This window comes from Drosophila obscura, unplaced genomic scaffold, assembly GCF_018151105.1.
Source record: "Drosophila obscura isolate BZ-5 IFL unplaced genomic scaffold, ASM1815110v1 contig_150, whole genome shotgun sequence".
Classification (NCBI taxonomy): domain Eukaryota; kingdom Metazoa; phylum Arthropoda; class Insecta; order Diptera; family Drosophilidae; genus Drosophila; species Drosophila obscura.
In genome coordinates this window covers 4,362,634-4,389,953 of record NW_024542736.1, presented here as the reverse complement: position 1 = coordinate 4,389,953, position 27,320 = coordinate 4,362,634, and the positions used below count along the sequence as shown (strand labels likewise).

The following is a 27,320-nucleotide window of genomic DNA, read 5'->3' as shown; positions in this document are numbered from 1 at the left end:
TTAATAACAAAGCGGGCACACCACACACTCGCAGATCCACATACGGATGCAAAAACAGAAACAGAAACATAAACAGACACCCATGAACGAGCAGCAGGCAAACTTAATTTTTATATTCCAGTAATTTTACGGGTTAGATTATATTGGATTTGCTTTGCCCGGCGGAAGCCAAATATTCCACTAAACTGCCATAAACATGAACAGGAGGGCTGCTGTTATTGGGTCGAGGCTGTTGATACCCTTAACCCTTGTACAAATATACCGATTTAAATAATAATTCCATTGACTAGGGATAGGGAAAGTAATACTCTCTTAGCAGCTCCAATTTAAATACTTTATGCAGTAAAAAACGAAGATTTACCTCACCTATCGCTTCAAGTTTTATTAGCTCCAGTGAAAATCATAGCTCCCCTTTAAAGGGTATAATAAATCCCCCAAATATAAGGATTTGCTCAAATTCAATATTGGATTACTCGCACCGAATGAATAGCCAATATGGGTGTATGTATTCGATTCGGCCACAAGCGAGGAGCATTTCCGGAACACTGCAGCATGTCAGCATGTCTAATTGCCCGTTGCCTCACCCTGTGCGGCTCTGAGCTGTGTGTGTGTGCTTCCCCTGGAAAATCAAAACAAAATTTAATCATGTTAATATAATTACTAAAAATTAAGCCATAATCAACACACGCACGCAGCAGGAGCAGGGCCAGCAGCAGGGCCAGGAACAGGGCCAGGGACCAGGGCACATGGCAAACACCTGCCAGCAAAAGGCAAACAACAAATGGCAGAGGACTCCTCGGCTTCCCTTCGCCAGAACAGAACATAACACCAAAACGACCCAAATTATTTTTAATTCCCCACAGGATAAGGCAGCAGTCGAGCAACCGGAGGCGGCCGGAGGATAAGGCCTCCTTTGGAGGCCTCTGAGCGTCTGCTTCCACTGCAATTTATCCTAAGCGACCGGCGGAGTCGCGTGCTGCGAATATTAACGAAATGATTATGGAATTCATAATTACACAGGAGCACAGCTGTAGGTATGTGTCGGTCCCATTGTGTATTGTAAAATGCGTCAACACATTTGCTCAGCCCGCCCGCTCGATCCCCGAAGAGCGGAGCTCGTCAGACAACCTCTCAGAGGCAGGAATGCCGGAATAGAGGGAGCTCGTTTGCCGTTGGCCCACATGGTGCATACGCAATTTCCAATGCTTTGCCAACTCAAATATTTGACGCATACAGTGCGTGATTAAATTAAATGCGAAGCCAGGACGAAGCCAGCCCATGTGCCAGGCCGTGTGCCGTGTGACACAACTAATTAAAAACGCCCGAACAATGGCGACGTGACAGGGACCGACCGTGAAAGGAATTTCTCTGCGCCCCAAAATTCAATTGGCACTCGAGGTCGATGACCCATTGAACTGCTCTGCCAACTTTGTGTGTAATGGACTTGCCGCCGTCGCCGCCCAGAGCCACAGAGCCACCCAGAGCCGAGCCGCATAATGTGATTATTGTCCCTGGTACATATGTACCATTCGGTTGGGATAATTCAATAAATTGCAATTCCATGCTGCTAACTCGCCCCGTGGGGATTTGCCTGCCAAATCAAATGCACTTAACTAAACTAAATGTTGCCACTCAGCCGCAAACATGCACACACACACACATGCGGAGAGAAATGCGCCCCAAAGTAGGCAACGATATGCTGGCAGCATAAATTTCATTTCGTGTGGAAAAAGGGAAAACTGCTAAAAGGGACTCGACGCGACTCCCATGCCGAGATCTGCCTGCCTCAAAACGCTGCTCCAAAATAAGCTGAAACTGAATTTGAAACTTTTTTAAGTTAATTGAAATTTGGTCCAAGGCCCCGAGTGGCTGCGAACTACAGCTATACCTTGGAAACAGATGCCGGAGCACGATGTGGCAGAGCACTCTCTCGCCGTGGCTCCCCTTTGCACCCAGCCCTAAGGGGTATTACCCAAAAAAAAAGGTTTGAATTTTAGTTTTCGTTTGATCAGAACCGGGATTGCCTCTGCCCATTCCGGGCGGATATTTATGCCCATGCGTAGGCCTCGAAAGGCAAGACTTGTTGGGACTTGTTGAATGGCCCACGAATATGTTTTGGCCATTGCCAACGGACTTCTCCCACCCACCGGCCCCCACTGGTTTTCGTTTTGGCATCCGCCTCGTACCTCGTGCCACAGAAGCGCCAAACAGTTTAGTCAGTGCCGGGCAATGTGCTTAAGTCTCATTTATTTTTCATGACTTGGCCTATAAAAATTGTAATTTCATTACCACCGACAGGCGGTTGCACAGAAGGTGAGAGCGGTTGTCCGTGTGGTGGTCCGTGTGGTGGTCCGTGTGGTGGTCCGTGTGGTGGTGGTGGGTTTAGTGGGTGGGTTAGTGGCAGCTAGAGGGGAGGGGGCTGGAGCACAGGCTCTTGAGCAAAAGTGGCAAGTGCAAAAATTGAAACACACTTGAAAAATGGAAGGTGGCCGGAAACACAACCACAAGCACAACACAACACCCGAAAGGTGTCTACTCCCACTGCTCCTGCAATATTCCTTCCCCTGCCCACTTTCCCATCTCTGTCTGCCTGGCTGTTACCTTTTTTTTATGAATTTTTAAAAATGTTGCTGTTTTGGCGGCTGGCGGCTGGCGTCTGCCGGCGCTGATTTCGCAGTCATGGGCAGTCATGGCCGTGCGGTCGTCGTAGGACCCAAATGCCCGGCCACTTGTTAGCTATTTTACGTTCCCACAAAGCCGCTCTCTCTCACTCTCTCTGTATCTATTCGTCCGTCAGTCCGTGTGGGTTGTGGAAGAGTGTGGCCAAGGTACTTAACTTAAATGGCCATATACACTCCTCCACTTGCCCTGAACCTGGCTCGTCTAAGGCTTTGGGTCTGGTCTGGTCTGGTATTCTTGGCCAGTCGACATCAATTTAAATTGAATTTTCACTTACCTGTGGGCACTGGTCTAAGGCTGAGGCTCAGGCTGAGCATGAAGATGAGGGTCGAGCGGCTTGGGCTTGTGCTTGTGGCTTTTGAGTTTCTTTGGAGCGCTTTTTGGTATGCAGCCCAGACGCTCGACAATTTATGTCTTGAATTAGTCTAATGTAAAATTTAAAACGAAACTTTTTTCTTCTGGGTGGGCACTCAATTCAACCGCATGCCCAAAATGCCACGGGGTTAGAGTGCGGAAGGGCAATCTTAATTGATTAGGCCCGACATTTAATTAGCAGCGAATATTTTTTGGTTCCGCTGCGGCTTGGCTTTTGCGCACATTCATCATGCTTTGGTGGGTTCCGGCCCGGTTCTGGTCCTCCCCCATGTCCTACTGGTGTTGGTCTTGGTCTTGGTCGTGGCCCTATGTCCGCGCTTCAATGTCACCAATTATGCTAATTAAAGGTGCCGTCAGCGGAGGTGGAAAGCCCAACAAAGCGCGCAAAATGTCTCTGTTTATGGCCCAGAGGGATGATGGGGTGCCTGACGGATGTGGTGTGGGTTTGGAGAGGGGTGGGTGGTTTATTTTTAAACGTTAAATTGGCAGGCTCGAAAGGGCTAAGGCTTATAAAAAGGGCTAACTAGCTGCTGGCTGGCTGGCTGAATGGCTGGCTGCCTCGGGGGGCGGGTCAATTGACAGCCGAAGCGTAATTATCAAAATATGTAGAAAATGGTAGGGCTGAGGTATAACCTTTTGGAATTGACAAATTAACATGAGAATGGTTAGCCAGTTGAGCAGCTATACAGTTGAACGTTTACGGCAGACAAAAGGGGGTTGGTATATCCACAAATGGCTGAATATCTTAAGCCTTCGGTCGGTAACGAACCTGTTGATGAATCAAATACAAAATTCAAATTTAAGGCAAGTCAGGACAATTCTCAGGGAACACTGGGCAGGGCAGGGCCGGGCTGGGCTGGGCGTGGCCTTGCACATTGTCTGACGCTGCTTAACGCTTGCTGCACTAATTCAATTAAATATTTGTCTTTGTAGTTTCCCAGTGGCACACACAGGCGGCGCACAGGCCCCCAAGAAGAGAAGAAAAGAAACCAAACGAAACGAAACGGAACGAAGAAATATGATGAGGGCAAAAATACCCAGACACCAGAGCCGAGCCCATACCACTCCCCATCCCTATCTCCAATACCAATCCCAATCCCAATCCCTGACAAAGCCAAAGACAAAGAGAAAGCCAAGCCAAGCCAAGGCTGCCGGCTAAGGATAAACAGCTCACCGTAGTGGCTCCCAATTCTCGACATTCCCGGCTAGGAGATGGTCGTTGCGGGAGCCCTAGCGCCCCAGCGCCATAATGCAAATATTGTCGAACGTGAAGCTTTCACTCAAAAAGTGAGAGCAGGCCGAACGCAGAAAGCACTGGCGAAGGAACTCGAGCTGGAGGCCCTGCAAGAAATGAATTTATTGCTTTTGGGAATTTTCCACTTGATGGCATTTAATGCGATTTAGTATTTAAATGAAGACGGGGGCTGGAGCTGGAACTGGAACTGAAGCTGAAGCTGGAATCTGAATCTGGGGCTGGGTAGTGGAGCTGCGACAACATTCGGGCGCATTAAATTAATCTCAGCCAAGGCAGCATCTCCTCCTGCTTATTAAGTATATGGAATTGATAATCCCCTGGCACTGCCCCTGCCACTGCCGCTACCACGGACTTTGCACCCATCTCTCTGCATGCGAATTTAGAATTAAAATGGATATGTTGCAGCTCCAGCTCCAATCGATGGCTTCTCGATTACGTCCAAGGGCTCGAAATAGTTTTCGCTGATTGAAAATTGAAACTAGACACGGTCACACACGAGTGCCAGCAGGAAGCACACCCACCCACCCCACCGTGCGCCCACTGGCCCACTGACTGAATGACTGACTGACTGACAGGGCAATCTAAAATGTTTTGCTCGCTGCACGTGAGTGCCCTCTACTGGGGCCATTCAGGGGATGAGTGCCGCACCAGCGGGAGTCGCATCAGCAGCCATGTGCTAGTGCTGCCCCTACACCATACATTTTTCACCGAAGAAGGCTGAGATAAAGCCTGGCTGGGTTTCGTAGCCAAAGTTCATCGCTGTAGCAGTGATCGTGTAGCTGCAGCATTACTCCGCAATTGCCAACGCTTTTAGTTTCATTTGTCCCAACGGGCGGCCATTTAAAGCTTTAAGGTAAATATTTAAACAGTTGTTCTTTTTGTGTGACTTTTTATTTATCGGATAGCGTATCGGCATGACAATATGTTAGTTGAATAAATAAATAAATAATTGGAGTGTCGCAAAAAGTGTAAAGTGCATAAATCTGGCTGCCGCGCAGACAGTACAGTACAGTATCCTAATTATATGTGTAATATGCTGATAAATATTCTGCTGTTTGGTTAACAAATAAGGCAACGCCGAGCCGAATGAATCGAGTCGATTGGCCGATGCATAATTCAATTAAAAGCGCCAGCATTAACGTTAACACTGCTCTCCACTCCATGCAAATAGAAGCCAAATAATTGACTTTTTGGCCGCCACTCGACAGGGGAGGGTGCCCACAAATAAATATTAAAATTAACTTAAACTAAATACCCGACACAGACACGAAACTGGAAACTGGAAACTATGCAAACTTTAGGGGGGTAAACAATGCAAACTGCAGATAATAATCGTAATAAAATTAACACTATAAATGTCTAAATTGATCCACCACCGGAGTACTATACAGAATAAATAATTGATATTGATATTTGTTTATGGAGCGTCTCCCAGGCGTCTCTCGCCTAGGCCTAGGGGGAGGGAGGGTCGAAAGTTTTTTAACTTTTCCCGGTAATTGTTTTGAAGAGAAAAAACTTTCAAGGAGTCCTACAACTAATCGCTTGCCTTAGAGTCTAGAGTATTAACATTTTGTTCGGTTATTAAGTTGTTCATAGAACTTACTTTTGATATATCATAGATATATGGTTCCTAAAATTACCGCAACACCTTCATGCTGCCCAGCAGTGGGTGTCTGCCGCTGCCGCTTGCTGCAGTGCCTCTGAGGAGAGCGTTGAGTGGTTCGACTTTTAACCAAGTTTCGCCTCAGGCTACTAGTGGTGGTCCCCCACTTCTGGCGCCTCCCCAGCTCCTGGCAGCAGCAAGCAGCACACAGCAGTGACACACACGTGGGTGCACATTGATTAACCACTGCATGAGCGGGCAGCATTTGAATAAAGATGTCGGCAGTAAGTCAAACATATGCCTGCAGCGATGGGCCAACAGCCACGCCCAGCCGCAGGGCAAGATTAGATTTACATTATGATGGATTGCGCTTAAAACCTCTGCCCTCCGACGAACTTACCTTCGCCATGCGGGGCAATGGTTTTAGCCTACGAGCTAGAGCCAAACTTAATCGATGCACGAACTTACCTTCGTGCGCTATAAAGATTGTGTATGTACAGGAACTAGAACCCGCTAGACCCACAAGGCTAGTCGGGCATAGTCGGAGCGTGGAATGGGGGGGGATACGGACAGGTGGGACAGGTGGCTATGCTAGCAAATAAATACCCTTAGAACTACGCGATCTGGATACGAGTGCCAGGCCTCCTGGCCTCCTCTCTACTGGTTGTAGGGATGGCAGAACTGGTAGACCAGGCGCTGCGACCGCTCCGTTTTCTTCATGATGCCCTTCTTGTAGTACTGCCGGATGGAGCGCGACAGCTTGTCGTAGTTCATGGCCGGGCGGTTCTTGCGGCGACCCCACAGCTTGGCCACCCGCACCGAGTCCTCGATCTTGAAGATGCCCTTGGTGCGATCTATCCAGCGTATGGCGGTGCCGTTCACCTGCGGTGATGCCAGCAGCTCCTTGAGGAACTGCCACAGATGGATGTGGGAGCCGCCGCCAGTGCGCCCGCCACTGGTGCGCTTCACTGGTGTGGAAGTCGCTGTGGCAGCTGCGGTCACTGCGGGAGTGGGCGTGGGTGTAGGGGCTACAGTAGCCTCCGCCTCCATTTCCTCATCGTCTGTTCATGGAAGGAGAAACGAAATTAATCTCAAGAGAACCACCGCAGGATTGGCAATCCCCCACGCACCTTCGCTGTCCCCATTGTAGTCGTCCAGGTTGAGCATCGGATAGCTAGCTGTCGGCCACAGATCGAGGCCTGGCTGCTGCTGCTGGATCTGGCTATTCGGCTGATCGGCATAGGCCATCTTCCATATCTCCAATTGGGCATGCAGTGTGCTCCCGCTCTGGAAGGAAAAGAAAGCCGAAAGTGATACATTTTGAATGGGCACACAGACAGACAGAGTAGCACTGAGAGGAGCGGAGCGGAGGGGAGCCTTAATCCCGGCTAGATCTCAATCTAGACGGCCTATCAATTGGAAATTCTTATGCTATCCAAGTGCATAAATAAATCTGCAGTCTCTGTCTGTGGAGGCAGCCTCCGCAGACAACAGACAAGCAAACAGCAGCAACAAAAGCTACAACCAACAACCAACAACCAGCAACCAGCAACAGCAGCAGCAGCAACAAAAACCACATGCGACTGCGACTGCGACAACGACTTACTTTCACCTTGCAATGTCGTTGCTGGTCGTTGGCTCAGTTCGAGTAGAGTGGAGTGCTGCTGTTGCTGCTGCTGCCAGTCCCCAGAGCCAGAGACGGAGAGCCATTGCCATAGTCATCTGAGCCGCTGCGCGATGGCTGGCTCGTAATCATCCATCCAAGTGCTGCAGTTTCACCAAACAACCTTCACACATTCTTTCACCTTTAAAGCCATGACCACGGTTACTAATTTTGTCGACTGCTTGGCATGGCATGGCATGGCTTGCTTTTGCTTTGCTTTGCTTTGCTTTGCTTTGCTCCTCTCCGATTTCATTTCGCTCGCGCTCACGCTCTCCCGATCACGTTCGTTGCCCAAGTCTTTTGTTTCGTTTTGCTGCTGCTGCAGCAACAGCACCATCATCGGCATATGGGCCTAAACGAATGTAATCATTGATATATTTTTGGCAAAAGTCTTCGGACTGGACTGAAGCTCTGGAGAGCGCATGTGGAGTAGTTTTTACTCGTGGATGCCGCAAGCCTTTGCCTAATTGTTGGCAACAGGTTTCGGGGTTTCGGTTTTGAGTTGTTTTTGAGTTTTGCGTTTTGCTTTCTGATTTCGGATTTTGGCTTATTCAAGTATGTAAGCAGCTCCCGTGGCCTGCGCCAATCGGCTCTGCTGTGGCCCGCTCTTCTGGCCTCGCCTGGCCTGGACTGGCCTGGACTGGCCTGGCCCGCTCCAAGAGCCATGACGTCAACGCCAGTTACGAAACTTGTTTCGTTTTAGTTTTCGTTTCGTTGTATTTTGTTTTGTTTGCGTTGTTTTTGGTTGTTGTTTTTCTCTCCTCATTCCATACCATTCCATTTCGATTCGTACGCGAAATTCGATTCAATGGCATTGATTGGGCTTTCTGCTTTCTGCTCTGGCTCTGACTCTGGGCCTTTTGCCTTTTGCTATTGGCATTTGCATTGTGTGATTGTTTTACATGGCATCGGCCATTGCTTTGTGCTGATCAGTTTTGTAATAGATACTCGACTGGTAGTTATTTTGGCACTCGCCTTGCCCAGTTAAGTCATACCCAACCCCTACGAATGGCTTGCACTCGGACACACCACAATGGATGGGTATAGTCTAGCATGACTTACCTGTGGCAGTCGACGCATGAATTCCTCTTCGCTGAGTAATGCCAATGAGGCACCGTCTTCGCAGAACTTTAGCTCCAAATTGGCGGCCGGCGGCAGCTTGAACTGTGCCAAGGTGGATCGCAGCCAGGCGTGCACTTGCGGGGGTGTCCATGCATTTGGATCTGCAAATAGTTAGCCCATGAAGAAATCTACACACCAAAGGAAGGAATCCAGACTCACCCTGCGATATTTGCAGCTCCATGCAGATGGCATCGGCCTCCCGCTTGGCATGCTCCAGCGCCAGCGAAATGACAGGCTCAAAGTCCCCGCGCACCTCGGCCAAGCCGCCGATGAAGGATTCCAGGGCCAGTGGCCGCAGGTTGTGCTTCTTCTGGAACGTCGTGTCCTCCAGGCACTCGCGCAACAGCTGATGGTCGGGCTTGGTGTCCGGCTGCAACTGCTGCTGCTGCTGCTGGAGAAGGGCGTTCAGATCGATGAAGCTCTCAATGTCCGAGTCCAGCGGCTCTGCCTTAATGCTCTCGCTGCAGGCGGAGCGTGGCGAGGGTGTCTCACAGTTGGACTCTGGCGGGGAGGGCGGCAGGATGTGCAGCTCCTGCTTGATGCTCGTTGCATCCAACGAGGGCGAGGGGCTGCTCAGGCAGTCGTAGCTGCCGTGGAACTTTCCGTAGCCCCCAAACGAGGCGAACTCCGACTGCAGGGGCGACGACTGGGGGGAGGGATACACGCTGTGTGGATAGGCCGGCGGAGGGGTCAACTGATGGCCGGAAGAGGCATAGGCCGGTGCCGGTTGCTGTTGTTGCTGTTGTCTGCTGTGTCTGCTGCTGGTTATCCGTGGGGCAGTCCCAGGCACACTCGATCTTAATCTGTGGCGCGTTATACTGGTAAACCGTGGTGGGTATGCCGGCGTCCTGCGGCAGCAGCGACAGATCAAAGTTATCCGCATAGGCGGAGTACTGGTCCGGCGGTGTCAGGGCCTGGAACGGTTGTGGCTTCAGATGGGGACTGTGCGACATCTGTAGGGGCGAGCAAAAAAAAAGAACAAAACCCGAATTAGTACTTGGATTAGGGACATCCACCGACTGCTAATCGGCGCCATCTTTGTCTCGATGAGAAGTGTTTCGAGTATCAGCAATTATCAACCGATCTGAGCTGCCAAATTGCGGCCACCTGTCTTAATTATCACGCCCATGAAAGTTAATGAATTTTTGTTACTTCTCCACTGGTTTTACGAGCGTGTTGCTGTATCTGTGGCTGCTCTCGCCTTTCTAATTCGTACTAGCACCAGCAGACGACCTACCTGGCGAACGCCAAACAAAGTATGGAAATTTTTGTGATTCTGATTCTGATTTGGTTCTCGATTGTTAATTGTTAATTGTCGTTTCTTAACCTTAAGGTTTCCAAAAGGCAGAAGGGAGTCTGCAAAGGCAATGGCGGCAATGGCGGCAATGGATGTGGATGTGAATGCGAAACCGACCAGACAACAGCAGGAGACGTACTAAGCTTCGAGTGGCATTGATTTTCTCATTTATCAAGCTGCGACTTGGCCTGTGACGCCACAGAAAGCCAACTGCTAAAAAACCCAAAGCCCCAGCTGTGGATGGGGGGCGTGTTCTGGCCAAAGGGGGACCACCTAGACTAGGGCAGGGCGTTGTGGGGGCAGCGACAGCGACAGCGGTGTTGTGTTTGTTTGTGTGTGATTTTTTTTATTTTTTATGAGCCAGCCCAAACAATGACTAGATCGAAATCAAAGCGTTCTCTTGTCGCTTGCTTCTCACAGAGATTTCTGTGTGTTTTACTACCTTCCCGTCCCCCCTCTCGTAGTCTGTTTTCTCTCCTCTCTTTCGCCCTATTTCCTCCCTCTCTTTCTCTTTTTGCTTCACCATAGTTTGCATGCCATTTACAGGGTGTACCCAAACATTGCGCAGTAATTGTGAGAAGGAATATTTTTCTGAAATATTATTCCCATATTTTGAAGAGGAGCAATCGAAAATCGAGCAAATATCATTCCTTCCGGCTTTTCGTTATATATTCTAATTTTATCGCGTAATCCTTACACACAAGTATATCCTCAGCTGCCAAAGGAATACTCGAAAAATAATTCGAAAAACATTAAATAAAAATAACAATTAAATAAATTAAATAAAATAATTCCATAACTTAGAATTATATTTAGATAATTCAAAAATTTGCAAAACTTATCTATTAAAATAATAATCAAAACAACTCATAAAGAAGTACGAATGTATTCATAATTATTTTGCTAGAGATCTTCGAGGGTATCACTGGTTTCGAACAATGCCTGCCTTTTCTTCTGGCTTGGTTTTCATATATTTGTTTGATATTCATTTGCACACAGCGTCACAAAAGAAGGCGATGCTAATATATGGCCCGAATGCGCTACCAATTTCTACCTCTGAGAAACTGGTTTTTCATTAAGCAACTCAATGCAGCAGCTATCTGCTCGTGTCTGGGGAGCTCGGTGTGTCACAATGCTGCAGGGGGGCGGAGACGCAGAAGAAGGTTGCCATTCGTAGGCAGTGGAGGCTGGTAGCTGGTGGCTGGTGGGGTGGACTTGGGGGGGGCATGCATACGCCATGGCTATGCGCTGTGTGCTTATTATTAATAAAACAACTCATACTGGATTTTCCGACAAGTACTTTCGATTGGAGGGTACAGCAGGGGCAGCCTGGTGGTGCTGAAGGGATGGCTGCCATTATTGCCTGTTCGACGTTCGCCATAATTCTAACTAGTCACGATGTTATTACAATTTCTATGTTTTAATTGTTAGACACCGGGGCGTATGAGCGATTTGAGTTCGCTTTTCTCGCCTGCCCGCTAATTGCCAGCGCAAACATTTTGATTTCGCTTGTGGACTCCCTGGCAGTACCCCTTGCGTAATCTCCATATTATTAGAGCAAGTATCTCAGCGCTGTACTTGGACTAGGGTACTTCACCGAAACTCCGATGCCAAAAGAGTCCCCCGAGGAAAACCGAGGACATACTCGTAGTACATGATTCAGCAGCAGCTGCTGGCTGCTTCTGCTGCTGCTGCAGCCGATGACTCAGTCGAAAAGCCATAAAATATGTGATTGCCTGGCAAAAACTGCATAATAAATTGAGAGGCCAGAGGCTCTCCCTCATCCATCGACCATTTATGGACCATTAAGAGCGACTCTGGCCACTAAAATGTCAACTAGTTATTACATCGCCCTGACTAGGCACAACATTTTCTATGCATTTTTTAATAAACTATTTTCACATTACATTTTATGACTATTAACAGTACCCCCCCTTCCCCCTCTCGACCCTACATTATCTCTATGGGTTGGCTGCCATCAATTCTGCCAGAAAAAAAAGGTCTTACAACTCAATTTGAGGCAGCGTTTGGCCATAAAGGAGGAGGACAGAAGGACAAGGAAAACCTCTCCAAATATGTGATGCCAAATAATGCCTATAAATATTCTCTCCACTCTCCACTCGAAGGCAATAAAAGTGAAACAGAAATTTGCATTTCGACCGGACATTTGATTTATTTGCAATATCTTTACATTTTACCCCTAGACCCAAGCCGAGACCAAAAGGCAATACACAGAAACTCAGACTGAGACTCAGACTGACACTGATACCCACATCCTCACAGCTGGGCAAATTAGATCACTCGGGTTATTCCACATGGATTCTATACACAATATATATGTTTGTGTACGCTATATGGATTTCCTGCTGACTTTGAACAAAAGATCTCAACGATCTGAATCATGTGGCGCACTCGTAAATTTTAATTAAATCTTATTATACGGAGAAATACAGAGAAATACTGAAAACAAGCTCAAAACAGTTCTGACGAGAATTGGAGTTTCCAATTGCCCGAAAGAGGAATGGGGCGAAACTCGGACAAAAGGCTTTTTTGTGGCTCGCTTAGCCAAACGATTTCGGCCGCTAATATTTCATTGGCATGTCGGACATCGGTCGGCGGCTGTCAATAAACGCCTTTGTCATGGGTGGACAGGGGCACAGAGGGTACAGGGGCGTTGCAATGGTCATTTAGGAATCATATATCGACATATTAATAGCAGCCGAAACACCACCACCACCCGCACCATTGAAACCGCCCAATCAACGTCACAAATTGGTGGGTTCTCTGAGCCAACGCGCGTTTGTTTTAGTGTTTGGCCATCGATCACGGTGGAGTTTCAGCCACTTGGCCACTTGGGCACTTGACTGTGCTGTGCTGTGGTGTGGTGTGGCGTGGTGTCAGTGCCGGGACAAGGGAACAATGGAGCCGGGGCCAGCAATTAGGATTTGGCCAAAACAATTGTCAGGTGTTTGGTTGTACGTAGTATTTTTAGAAAAACCACAATAGCCGGCAGTTCTATTTATAAAACCATTTACAAAAGGTACAGAACTTTCATACACTCGTAGGTGTCGCACTACCACAGAGAGTGTGGGTGTGGAATGTGAATGAGAATGTATTCCGTGTTCCTCTGGGCTTTCCACTTGCCCACCAACAACAGGATCCAACACTCATTCGATTCGATGAAAAGCACCCTTATCGCGAAAAGCAATCGGCTACCGCCTATCGACTGCTGACTAATGCTAAATATTCAAATCTGATGGACAGAAAAATTCATAGATATGTTAACCACAAAATTCATAAACGAGTGTGGCCCTGGCACGCAGTGGCACCAAAAGAATCGAATGCCAATTAAATTATAGCAATTTCGGGCATCCCAAAAATGCCATACAAACATCAGCATGAGTAATAAACACACACACTACCAAAAAAAAAAAAGGGAAAAGAAAACCGAAAAGACTGACGAAATAAAACAAAATAAATATTAAAATTCCAGCAGAAGATATAAATATATTTAAAGCAAAATAAACAAAAGAAAACGAATCAAATTTAAAGCCAAAGACATGTCCAAATCGAAATCCAAGACGAAGACGAAAGAAAGTAACAGGAAAATATTTCCGACTGTCAAAGGCAGTGGCTAGGATTTCAATTGGATTGAATTTCCCAAAATTGAAAAACCCTTACCCAAAAATTAGCAAAAATAATATTTAAGGAATGCGTTCTACAGGGTGAGGGAGGGGTGAGTAGGGGAGGGGTAGGCGGAGAGCTAAACGGAGAGCAAAAGTAATAAATTGAAAATAGCAGGCAACAAAAAGGCAAGAGAAAAACAAGTTTTATGTATGATTTTTGTGGCTGGGGCCAACGTCAAACGAAATTCATTAGAACAAGTCAAAGCCATTGCCAAGAATGTGGCATATTCTCGTGTGTTGTGTTGTGTGTTGTGTATTTGTGTGTGGCTTTTGCCTAATAATAAAATCAAGTTTACGTTTTAAGAACGACAAAAAGCATTATTAAAAGCGCCGATCAGATAGCAGTCAGCTTATGGTCGTGTGTGGTGTGCGGCGGCAGCAGCAGATAATAAATCGAACGAATTGGCCAACGCCTCGGGCGAGCCTCACGACCGATCTATATAGATATGGTCGGGTGTGGGGTGGGGTGGTGTATGGGGTTTGGTACACCATATAACATGATCTTACACGGGGCGCGGCCCAGGCCCATACACAAAGGAAACCTTGGAGCGGGACACAGAGCCAGAGTCGGAGTCAGAGACAAAAGGTTGCTTGCCCGCCCGCCTCCCCCCTTGGTGGAAGTGAAGGGTAAGATATAGATATAAATATACTATATAGTTGGTACGACTGTCCAGAACAGTTGCAATTACAGCTCTGGCAGCCTTGGGGCCTGACATGACCATGTTCTCATGCTGATGTTGATGTTGATGTTGAATTATGGCCAAGTGGTATTTAAATTAATTTATATGTATCTTTGAACCAAATAAAACAAACTATGCAAATGTGTCTCTCTGTGTCGCTCGGATACAGCCGCAGCCACAGCCACAGCTATTGCCACAGCTACAGCCTCAACCTCCTCAGGTGTTCAGGTCGTTCAGTATTTGGTTCTGTGTTCTGTGTTCTGGGGTCTCTGGTCTGGCGACAATTGTCAGGTAATCTGTTCTAATCGCATTATGGCAATGGAGCTCGCAAAAGCCACGAGAAGCGAAGACCAAACCCCTTCACTAGCCACCATCTACCGCTGCCGCTGCCGCTGCCTCTCTCCCTCCCTGCTTAGCACTTATATGTATAGCTCTATCCCTTTCCCTCTGTGGTGGTAGATGCGCAAGCGCAAATTGTTTGTTTAATGAATGTTCGCTTTATTCGCTGGCTTAGGGATTGGATATACTGAGGAGGAGTGTGGTGCGGTGAGGGGAATGGGGTTATGGCAATGTTGAAGTGCGCTGTCAACAGCATAAGCACACAGACACAGACACAGGCACAGACACAGATAGATACAAACAGAGATAGAGATACAGATACATATAGAGAAAGATACGAGCAGATACAGCCAGCAAATCCCCCAACAATATCCACGTACAATCTACCAAGTACGAGCGAGCACTTTGGATGCGTGGGTTAAGCTGTCAAAGAGACAAGACTTATTTCTGCTTATTTTTACAACGTTCGCCTCTGCCTTCTGTTTGTCTCTTTCATTATTCTCTGTATCTTTGTATCTGTGTATCTGTGTGTTTGGTGTTGGCTTTTAGTAGCTCTGTCTGTCCATCTGGTCTGTCGTTCTGCCTGTCGTGACGGCGCAATTCTGTTTGCAGTTCTTGCCGTTCTTCGGTTCGCTTCAACTATTTGCATTGCATTTAATTGCCGACATTTCATGCTAAATAAATTGCTGCTGCAAGGTTAATAAATATCTTGACACAACTGTGGTACAGTGGCACAGTGGGAATGGGTGCAACATTTCAATTATGCTAGATTCTTTTTTTCCCACCTCATTATACATACAGTGCATAGGATAGTGCATACAGGCTCTATCTCCCTCTTAAATATGCATATATTTAATACGTAGTACATGCTGCGATCTAGAATGTTCCGGGATGTCGTAGGAAAACCCCTTAATTAGCACTCAATCGCACATTGGAATGGCTTTTGCAGGATTTTCACTTGTCAAGCTTCATGCCTCAGAGCCACCATTCAGCAGACACTTCACCGCCATGATGGACAACCCAGACAGACACTACATGAATGTCACTTTGGTGGGATGGAGTGGGGTGGGGTGGGGTGGGGTGTCTGTCCGGAGTAGCAGTAGCCCATCCCACACTCTTGACAGGAATTTCTACGCACTGCACTCTGCGAACCCTTCTGCCAGTGCCACACTAGTGTTGCTGCTGTTGCTGCTGCTGCTGCTGCTCCTTGAATCTCCTCATTATGCTTGACACGCACCGACAATTATTCTGTATAAAAGACGTTGCGAAGCCAAGTCATTTTCAATTTGCATAAAAGCCTGGGGGCTACAGATACATACTGTACACACTGTACACACTGCTGTGGCAACCGCAACAGCAATGCAACCACAATGAGTCTTAAGATGCCACACCCCAAAAAATGCCAAGCCCAACCAGCAATGATTATTGTATAATCCATTTGATTGATATTCGAAAAAATATTAGATATATGCATGGCCAAAGGGCTTATTTCTGTTCTATGTATAATACATACATATGTATATGAAAAGGGGGAAAGCGAACACCCGAGCGAACAACTTGAAGTATTTATGTCAGGCCTCATCCCATCCCATTCCATGCCATCTCATCTGATCTGCGAAAGCGCCTGCATTTATAATTGCTGGCAGTAGTATTTATTTTATTATGTCCATAAATATAATGAGACTGGTTGAGAGTCCAGAGAGGGGGCACATCGGCAGTGGAGAGCGAGCGTCTTGAAGTGCATTTCTAAATGCTGTTCAGCGTCAACTTCTGTGTCAGCGATTGGAAAAGCGCGAGAAGCTGCAACAACGCGATGCAACATTGCCACAGCGCGGAGACACATTTCCATCAAATCAATCAAAAATGGTAAATACAAGTTTTTTTTTTGCTTCTGCATTTCTACAGTATTTTCTTTTATTGCAATGCTGGCAGCAGCAGCACCAGCAGCAGCAGCAATAGCAGAAGCAGCGACAAAACGTCAAAGACTTCAGCCTAAGTAGGTCCAACAAAAAGTATCTGCGCTGCCAGTAGATGCTGCAAGTAGATGCTGCCTGTAGCTGCTGCTGTATCTGCTGGATTGGAATGCACTTTCCGAGTGAAATGCCAGGCCAACATGGCAGCTCTTACTATTTGTGCTGCTGCTGCTAATGCTGCTGCTGCTGCTAATGCTGCTGCTGCTGTGGCAACTACTGTTGTTGCTGCTGGCTGCCACCGTTTGTTGTCATGCCATAGTTGACAATCATTTAGAATCACTTCTGGCAAAATGAAAGCATCTTTTGAAAGTTGCTGCTCTTGCCACTGCCACAGTCACAGCCACAGCCACTGCTGTTGCTGTTATTGTAATTAAAGCGAAATGCCATAAGACAAATGGGAAAAATGTAACTGCCAAGTGTTACAGCAACCTGGCTCTGAGCCAGAGAGGGACACAGCGACTCTCACCCAGTGACACGCATTCGCAGTCGCAGTCGCAGGCGAGAGATACATCTGCCAGCCGCCCACACGAATCGGTCTGCTAATTAAAAGCTGCCACAGCCAGGCATCTCTCCCACTCTCCCACTCTGCTACTTGTACTCGTTGCTTTCCTATCAAAAATACACGCCGCACACGCAGCTGAGGCCCCATCAAAAACTGCGCATAATATTCGAGCATATCACATAGTACGAGTGCGGCTGTTGCTGCTGCTACAAAGCGGGGACTGGCAGAGATACAGATACAATTCGCTGGCTGATAAGGGCTGGCAAAAGGTTATCAACTGTCAGCTATCATCGGAGTGGGCCGCATGTAGTTGTGCTCTGGCCCCCATAAAAGTGCCACTCTCCGCCACAGTGCCACACTGCCACAGACACAACCACAACCACAAATACAGCCACAGCTACAGCTACATATAGAGTGTATATTCTGGGTGTATATTTCACTTACCTCGCTGTTATTTGCCAGGTACATCATTTTCTCGTACTCCATTTCTGTGCGGTGTGCGTGTGGTTGGTTTTCCCTTCTGCCTGTCTGGTTAATAACAATTCTTCGGGCTCTGGACTCTGGCTGTCTTCCAGATGTCTCTCTGTGGCTCTAGCTGTTGCTGTAGCGCATGCAAAAATCAACCTCAACTGCGAAAGTCTCGGTCTGTCGTTCGGCCGTCTCGTTCTGGCTGTCGGCGCAAGCGGCACCCTCCGCTCTATCCGTCTCTGTTGTTCGGCTCTTTCACTTGTTGTCGATTATTTTTTGGATTTTTTAAAAATTTTAAACTAGATTCACGATGTGTTTGGGGCTCTTTTGGCTCTCGCTTTTGTGGATTTTCGTTGGTTTCACACTGTTTCTGTCTTTTGTGCTCATAATGAGCCAAAGATTTGTTTTAGTTTTTTGATTTAATTATGATTTTGATGTTTTACGAGTATTTCGGTTTTGATTTCAAGTCCAGGCTTTTTGTTTGTGGCACTCGTTGGACGGGACGGCACGGGACGGGTATTCACTGCATTTCGTTATTAAAATTTCCACTTGCAAACTTGTTGCTCTTTCTATCTTCGCACTGTAGCTGTCTCTGTCTACCTCTCTCTCTTTCTTTCGCTCTCTGTTTACATATATATATATATACAGTATGTATATCGATCAAATCCGTCCGCTCTGAACCGTTCGCCGAGGCTTTACATTCAATTCTGTTCGCACGATCGGCTGTCGTGCCTCGGCTTACCTCATGCGATAGATCCGAAAGCTTTTTGGAGCCACAGAAACAAAACTGGTTTCAAAGCTCTCGAAGTTTAAAAGCTGCTTGAAGCTGGAGAGCTTTATAAAAGTCCATCAAATTCAAGATGAAATTTATTATTTCACATAAAACGACAGAAACAGAAACGGCAACTGCAACGGAGACTGCCGCTGGCACTGGAACTGGCACTGATACTGCCACTGCCACTGCCGCTGCCACTGCAACTTTGATTGAATTGGAGGGCACAACCACGCCCACTATCTCTCTCTCTCCCTCCCTCTGTCTATCTGCCCTCATGAGCAGCATCCATTCATCCATCCGTATGTCTGTCTGTCTGTCTGGTCTGTCTGTCTGTCAGTGGATCTGTCAGCGCATCCACTGTTTGCGGGCTGGATTCGCCGCGGGGGCCTGCTGCCACACCAAAGAGTTGATAGAGCTGGCCAACCAGTCCCCCCGACAGATGTGTACACAGTGCAGATACTTTCCGCCATCAGTGGCCGTGTGTGCGTGTGCGTGGCTCTACGTCAACTGCATTATCATTTCCGCTTCCGTTTGCAGCAGACCCAAAGACGATGCCAAAGCCACAGCGACAGACGGCGGCGGTAGAAGCGAAATACAATTTCAGGACTCTGTTTGACATTTATATTTCATTGCACAACGACAATTCTGCAATTTTTTGACAACTCATAAAAAGAATGCTGTCCCTGCTCCGCCAGTCTGCCCCGCGGCAGTGGCGGACATTGACTCCCTGCATTCCACAACTTTCAATGCCAAGAAGCGTTTGGCATTAAATTTTTAGGGGAAACTGCAATGGAAATGGCCAACTTTTATGGCTCGGGGACTGTGCAGCTCAACAGTTGAAAGTGTGCAAAGATATCGCCTGGCTATCGTATGCCTGCCGGTATCCGGCCGGATGATTGCCACCTTAATGCCCCCTTCCGTTCCCACGACGGCCTCACGCCGCGCTGCCGCCAATCTGCAGTCCAGCAGGAGCCGCGAACAGGAAGCGCTGTCCTCTAAATTGAAAGGCATGTCAACAGCGAATGCCACTCAGGCAGGACTCCGAGGGGCAGCAGGTAGCAGGTAGTCCACCCGCCGATAGCCATCATTATGCCGGATATCGTAGACAGCGAGATAGAGTCGTTCCCCCTGCGAGCCCCAATCGCATTGTGTTGTGATCACAACAACTGACAGCACCGAGCGAGGCCACACACACACACACACACACCCACCTTGATGAACAGCTGGCTCCAAAGAGCGGTCCGTTTAATGGCCAGCTGCAATGCGCCGAGGGCCCGGCCGTGAATGTCCTGCTGGGACAGCCATTAAACCACGCGGACAATGGCAACGTGCCGAAGTGGCAGGACGCTCAAAGAGCGCGCCACGCACATCTGAGTCCGCCCCCGGGGCACCACACGCAGCCTCGATTAGATTGGCTGCATCCCAGAAGCAGCATGGGGGAAAATGCTTTACTTACTTCCCGGGGAAGGCATTCGGAATGCAAAAGGATTGATGCAGCAGAACGGCAGGAGGCAGAAGGCAGGACTGGGACAGGGACAGTGACAGAAGCCACTAAGCATCATTTAATCAGGCCTATGCATGATAAATCAGGAGCCCATCAGGGGACAGGTGAGCCCTCATTTAATGGAGTAGACAGGGAACTGCATTGTCCGAACATTCAAATTAAAATCTGCATTGTTCCCAGATAGAGAGAGACTTTTAGTTGACTCTCATTCGGGGAGGAGTAGAACAACGTGCTGCACATGGACTCCACTGCACTGCACTCCACTCCACTCCACTCCCATTGGGGCGTCACACAAATTGGACTTAAATCAAAGCAAGGATTAATGCGTTAGTAGCACAGCATTGACAGGGAGGTGGAGCTTGGTAGTCCCAGACATTCGAGTACAGAAATAGACACCCAGACACACAGCCACACACACAGACAGACACACAGACATACAGCCCAGTCGGTCGAACGCCCATTGAGTGCACGAGCTGGAGCAGGAAGTGAGGCAGATGGTCGGGCAGTAGGAGGAGGAGGATTGGGGTAAAGACATGAGGCGTGACAGCGCATGCTGCCGGATGGTCGGTCAATGAGACTCTTCCGGTGTAGGAGGGCCACAGCATTGATGTAAATGAATGCAACGTTGCGACGCTTAAGCCGGTTACAATGCCCAGTGCCGCAGTGCTCCGGAAACGCTGCATCCACAATGGCCAAGTCGGAATGGGGGCAACCCTTTCCCCTTTCCCAGCCCCCAAAAGACAGACGGACGGACGAGAGACAGGATCGCTGAGCAAACTGTTGCATGCCTGCTGGATATTCGAGTAATAGACGTCGCTCTGTTTGGACAATTCCCTCCAGAGTCCTTTGGCATATCGAATGGCTGCCATACGCCACACAGATCCAGAGAGTGGGCGAGACAGATCCTAAGTGGGAGGCACCAGCTCTCCATCTGCCACAACAGAGATCCAGTGAGAGGTGAGAGGTGGAGGGAGACTCGGCAGCGTCACCAAATCCCAGTTAGTGGGATGGCTTTGTCTGAATCGCCGCACGGAATGCGAATGGAATGTGCATCATTGCGGTGTCCGTTCGCATGGAAATCCGCTACGAGCACTCGTAATCCAATGCTTCGCCACAGGGCTCAGGGCACAGGGCACCGGGCAACGGGCTTCAGGTCTGCTCAATATGTGGCTATGTAAATAATTGCCACCGTCACCATGAAGCGGCACCGTTTGGCGATTTGGATTTGGATGTGGATGTGGCCCCAAAGGGTATTTTATGCCATTCCGTGATGCCCATCGTAATCAGGGTGCCTCTTATAGGTGAAAGCTGCCCCGTGCACTCAATGAGCCGACGCGTTGATTTCAAATAAATAAAAATGTTAATTTTAAAATTCTGCCGCGAACAGAGGGTTCCCCCCCAGCCCCACTGGAAATTACAGTTATTCGCTGTACGTGTTTAATTATTTTTAAATCACACGCAGCGCGGAGCTGAGGGTCGCACAGGTTTCAGGAGTGCAGGCAGGAGCAGGAGCAGGACAGGATGTGAAACGGAACAGAGCAGAGCAGAGCAGAACAGAGAACAATTTTCACAGTCAAATCACGTGCCGATTGTCAGCTATTCCTGGGCCCAGAACTGTCCGCTCGAAAGTGTTATTTCCGTAGCCAGGACTCTTAATTACACGGACTGTTTCATGTGGTTAAATTTGCGTGTGGCTTGTGCCCTGGGGACCAAATATAAATAATAATTATGGGCTCTTTGAGGAGCAGCAGCAGCAGCAGCAACAGAGAGACCTTCTGCACTTGACGCAACTTCAATGCATAATAAATAGAGCAAATAATAACTTTAAGGGCCTCACAAGACAAAGAACTTTCGTTTGTTTCATTTGCATAACTCTATGGACAAATAGGAAAGGAATGAGGACACCTCCCCCCAACCCCACCCCCATAAACACAATCAAAATGCCAAAGGTCAAGCCGCATAGAACGATGGAGAGGGGTGGTGGTGTGGCTCCCCACCAAGAGGTTGTTGATTTAACTCAAAATTTATATTTTCACAAACAAAAGTCAAGCTCCCCGTTCCCCACTACCCGGAACTAAGTGCATTTGACATTATGCAAATGCCGAATCCAGTGACCGTATCGCTGAATGTCCCTCAGCTTGTCCGTTCGTCCGTCCGTCCGGATGGCAGTTGATTAATTTGTTGCAAGTCTTTTGGATTTCTGTTTGAGTTTGAGATTGAGTTTGTGTTGCTGTTGTTGTTTTGTGATTGTGTGTTTCCTGCTCTGCCCACAAAATGGAAACCTTTTGTCAAATTATGATTTTATTGTACTTGTCATTTATCAATTAAAATGATGAACGAAACAGAGCATTCTATTTGACTTCACCCTCTTCCTGCGCCAGTCCTTCCATTTGTGGCTGGCACGCTCTTCCCACAGCAGCAGCAGCCTCATCATCATCATCATCATCGAATCATTTGTATCTCATTTCAGCTTCAATCGAATAATTAATTGCAAATTTGCGGCTCAGTGCAATCAGAATCCGTCTTGTGGCCAATGTTTCAACCAACATACTCGTTTACAGGTTGAGTGGCCACAGCAGCGGGGGTCGAGGCCTTCACATGAGCCTGCTCTTTTCGAGAGCTGCCTCCTCCTCTAGCCACAGAGGCAAGGCCAAGATGCCACTCAGTGTCTGTGTATCTATGTATTTCTGAGATACATTCATGTGTGTTCTTCCTTTCAGCTCGTATTTTATTTCAGTTTTTTTTTGCAGTTCTTTTTTGGGCCCTGACGTCAATGACAAGTCACTTGAACTCAAATCGTAATCCTGTAGAGCTCATTTGCCTAGAAAGCCGAATGCAGTGCTATTGAAATGCTGGCTAACAGGATAACAGGTGGTGGCCTACTACAGCCTTCCCATCATCGTCATCGTCAAGTCGTCATCAAGTCATCATTATTGGTAACGATAAACATAATGGCCATTTGTGTATAATGTTGCCAAGAATCAATTGAATTATGGTGCTGCTCGAGGGTCCTCCCAAGCGATAGACAGCGCCAGCACCAGCGTCCCCCCGACCATGGCAAGACAATCGAGCAGCAAATTGCGTAACCCGAAACGGAATGGAATGGCTGACTTGGCCTGGCCTGGCCTGGTCGCCACTCCGTACTCGAGTCCTCTTTTATCTATGGCCCATTGTCTTTCGCCCCCAAATGCAAACGGCATTCGAGCATATTGAGCATCTTCTTCGATAGAAAAAGAGACTGAGAGAGTGAGAGAGTGGGAGAGAGTGGGAGAGAGAGCACCTATTCTGTCTGTAGCTGTAGCTGCAGCTGTAAGCGCCTTAGCTTTGTTCGCTCGGTCTGTCCTGTCGCTCTTGTCTCATAACGTGCAGCCGTGTGCCGTGTGCCGTGTCTTGTGTCCTGTTTCCTTGCTATTTGCCTGCCCCCACCCTCCCCCTCACTGGCTCTCTATAGTGGTGCGCTTCAGTGGGCTTTTGCTGGTCCCAGCACCGGAATGGTATGTTAAATCCTTTTCCGAACAAATTCAATTGTGCTTGTGCAATTTTTGTTTGATAACTGCAAGGCACAGACGAAGCGATTGCGAGTGTCTGAGTATTTGATTCCCTTTAAATATGTGTGTGTGTGTGAGTGTCTGGGTGTATAGGAATCATTGTATGAAACATTTGATGCGATTATGAAAATGCCTGATTGCACCTTTTGAGCGTGCTTCTTACTGGCCAAGCTGTAATGCTATTTACGGCTTACCCACCCAGACTGCCAGAACTCCCCAGGAAAGCCCAATCCCCAGCAATCCCAAGACGCAACTCCACCATCATCTTTTGCTGTTGCGCAAAGTTGAGTGAAAGTTTCAGCCAGGGAACAGCCCTGGGAGGATGTGCGAGAGCAGAACTTAGCCACAGTCAATTAAACTTGATGCGGGGGAAAAAAAACAGCGTCCGCAAGCAGCTACAACGTGAAAATCTAAATAAATGGCGAAAGTAACAGCTCAAGATGAAACTAATACGGGGGAGTTTTCGCGCGCAGGCGAAACCCCCCGTTCAGCGTAGTGCTCCTTCGGTGCTCCTTCCTGTTGCTCCCTTTCTTCATGTCATTGCACGCGTTATCCTTCAAGCGCAAGAAAACAGCAGGAGCGGGAGTGGCAGCGGGTGCATCAGCAGCTGCAACAAAATTAAATAGAAAAGTAAAAAATAAACTAGATTATCTCGCCATAAAAGCGAATCACGTATACCCTTCCACGGCGAGCGGCAAGGTCTGGCCAACTCTTCCACAGAACTTGCAGGATTTCTTTTGGAGTTTAGCAAGCAGCTCAACCAAATCGGACTGCCCCCCACGCCAAAGCCATCACGAAACTTCTACATAGATAAATGCCAGCGTATACTTTATATACATATATACATACATACGTACATATAAAAACTTATATACGAACGAGAGTAAATGTCTGTGGGAGGGTTGGGTGGCCTGGCGCTGCATCGAAGGTCCTTGCAAAGGCAAAGGGACATTGCACTGCTCATTGAACTATGGCCAAGTATGTGAGTAAGCAAGGAGCATGAGCCAAGGCTGGGGCTCAGAGCTGGAGCTGGTGGCGCCTCAGTCTTTCAGCTTGTCCGCTTATGAAAATGACAAATGCGCTGCTGTTGCTTCCTTCTGCTGCCACTCCTTCGTGCTGCCTCTGCTGCTGCACTTATAATTAAAATATGCAAATGCTGCACCGGAATGTCAGCGGCACTGCTGCCACATGTAAATATTTATGCAGCCGATCCAAAAGCAGCAGCGGCATCTCCACCTCCTACTCCATTGCACACAGCGCAGGGCACACATTTTATTGCCGAGCTCACTCTGGAGTTGGCATAATTTGCATGTAAACGCGCCATTTTTCTTGAGGTCGCCGCCGCCGTCCCCCCCACCCCAAACGAATAGCGTAGGATTCGCCATTGCCATTGCCCGTTTAATTATTTTGTTTGCCTGCTGCTTTCGCTATTTATGCAAATGCAAATGTTTTCACATCAATTTTCACGAGACTCTGGGGCTCATTAAGCTGGAAGGATCAGGCTGGCTGTCTCCTACTCCTCCTCCATCTCCTTCATCTTTCACTTATAATTGAGTTCGACCAAGTGTTTTGCCGCTCAATTGATTGCGCATACGCCGCGTGGTCTGTCTGTTGGCTTTTTGTTTTTCCATATGGCAGCATAAATCACGGCCATGCGGCGTGTCCTTAATCAAATTAACCAGTACACATGTAAATTAACTTTTCATATCAATTGCAATTCAATTAATTAGCATGAGGCATGCAAAAATGTTACCACCAATCCGAATGGCAATGGGAATCGGAATGGGAATGGAAATCCCAGGCCAGCAGCCTTAAAGAGCCTGAGAGAGAGAGACCAATGAAATGGTCATTAAGCCAGGCTGTATTTTTATTGCACGCACTGTGCAGTGATCTTAAAAAACTCAGAGGACCAGCGAGCCCACCCGCCAACACCTTGCGACGTGAGAGGCAGCGGTACGTGAACGTAAATTACAATTAATTACATTTTAATGACGCTTGTTTAATTCAGCGTTTACAATTACATACACAATTATGGGGCATGCACGGATGGGGGCATCTACCACTGGTGGAACAGCGGGGGGGGGGGAGGAGAGAAAAAGCGCGTTAAGATGCAGGACAGTCGGTCATTACCCCATCCACCTCGCGGCACTGGTCCTGGTACTGGTACTGCCCTGCCACTGCAGTTGGCTGGCTGCCATTTTTATGCACTTGCCGCCATTGAATTTAACAAATTTCCTCCTCGCTTTCATTTGTGCCTTGGCATGGCCCCACGGCCCCGCCACCATATTAACGAGCAGGAAATATTTTCGGGTGGGTAGGGGGCTGGGTGGCCTCCATTCATTCGTTCATTCTCAGCGTAATTAACTCGGCGAAGAGCGGAGCGGAGCGGAGCGGAGATGGAGCCGGAGTCGGAGCGGTTGCCGGACTTTAATTAAAGTGCGAGAACAGAGAACAATCAAAGGGAATTTAAACACAGAAGCACCAAAATAAATGACAAACTGAAAGGCGAATACGAATACGAACAACGAACCAACCAACCAACCAGCCAAAGAATGGACCATCCACAGCGATCCAACGAGCATTTTGCTCTGAAATATAAGCACATTAATTCAGTAGTCGAGTAGAAGAGGAGGGACATGGGGAATAGCTGAAGGGCAGGGCAGCAGCAGCAGCAGCAGGAGGAGGAGGAGGAGGAATGGTTGGGAAAATCAGACAACAGGCAAATTAAGGTGCGAATCCATAAACACACAAGTGCGAAGCTATAAAATGGCGGCGGCAACGCTGGTAAGTATGCTATGCTGTCTGTAGGTCTGCCTGCCTGCCAGCCAGCCATCCAATGGGGCGTATGCGTAATGCAGAACCAGCTGCTCCTACTACTCCTCATGCCTCAGTGTGAATTGTGGCCATTGTGGCAGCAGCAATACATATCAAACCAAAGGCAAAAAGGAGTCGCAGCCTGGAGCCGTTGCCGGCAGCCAGGAGCACGGGGCTCCAGCAATAAATACGCTTCAACTATTTGGCAATGGCGGCTGGCATCCGGGTAAATTTAAAGATGTTGTGGAGGCCAAAACGCCAGACATTAAATTGCAATTTATGCCAATGAGTTCTTAATGTACCACCAACAATAACAGCAGCAGCGGAGCAGGAGCAGAAGCAACAGCCAGAGCAATTGGTTCGTTCCCCCCACCCTAATGGCCGCCAACTTGGTTGTTATTTATTTGCAAATTATTATTAAAAGTTTTCGCCCCGACCTCGCTCCGAGCGCCAGTCCATAAATGATTCGCACTTAGTTTGCTGTCAGCCACAAAAATACGTACAACCACAAGTCGCGTCGCGGTGGCCCATAAATCACACAAAGTATCAGCCTCGGTATCGGGGGCAGGGATGACCATCATCATCCCAGAGTCCTACGCGTCTGACTGGCTGTATTGTAATGTGTATCTGAAGTGGAAGTGTGTCTTGGGTTTTCGATATTAACACGCTCTCAATTAGTTGCCAATTAGTCGGCTGTGGATCTGGCGTCGGGGTTGATATATATGCACGCTGATAGCTCAGACATCGTCGTGCCGATTCAATTAAATTCTGTGCACCAGGCTCAATTTCAAAATCACATTTATCAAGCCATTAGAGTTGAATAATCGCACATGGAGGACATTGGCGTAGGATGGAGGATGGAGAATGGAGTAGGCACTCGCATTAAAAGCAGTTGATAACGAAATTTGCCTACCATTATAAGCAGGCAGTGCATTGACGACATTGCCAGAAGACTGAGAACCTCTGAGTGGGTTTAAGACTGGGACTCAGGACCAGGGCAAAGCCTGTGGCTGTGGCTGTGTCTGTATCTGTGGCTG

The 27,320-nt window shown here is 48.0% G+C and overlaps 1 protein-coding gene across 2 annotated transcripts; it reads right to left on the bottom strand.

The window, feature by feature from the left end:
- Positions 1-5,187: 5,187 nt before the first annotated feature.
- LOC111069390 (DNA-binding protein D-ETS-4) lies at positions 5,188-18,334 on the bottom strand. Of its 2 annotated transcripts, XM_041591631.1 has the most exons (6): positions 17,619-18,334; positions 9,478-9,650; positions 8,857-9,446; positions 8,638-8,798; positions 7,043-7,199; positions 5,188-6,973 (listed from the first exon to the last, which is right to left on the bottom strand). In XM_041591631.1, the coding sequence occupies exons 1-6, from the start codon at positions 17,658-17,660 to the stop codon at positions 6,570-6,572; spliced, it is 1,527 nt and encodes a 508-aa protein (XP_041447565.1). In that variant the 5' UTR covers positions 17,661-18,334; the 3' UTR covers positions 5,188-6,569. The 2 variants fall into 2 exon arrangements, with proteins under 2 accessions (XP_041447565.1, XP_022215136.2); XM_022359444.2 differs by lacking the exon at positions 17,619-18,334 and adding an exon at positions 10,025-10,086 and having other exon boundaries at positions 8,857-9,650.
- Positions 18,335-27,320: the final 8,986 nt, after the last annotated feature.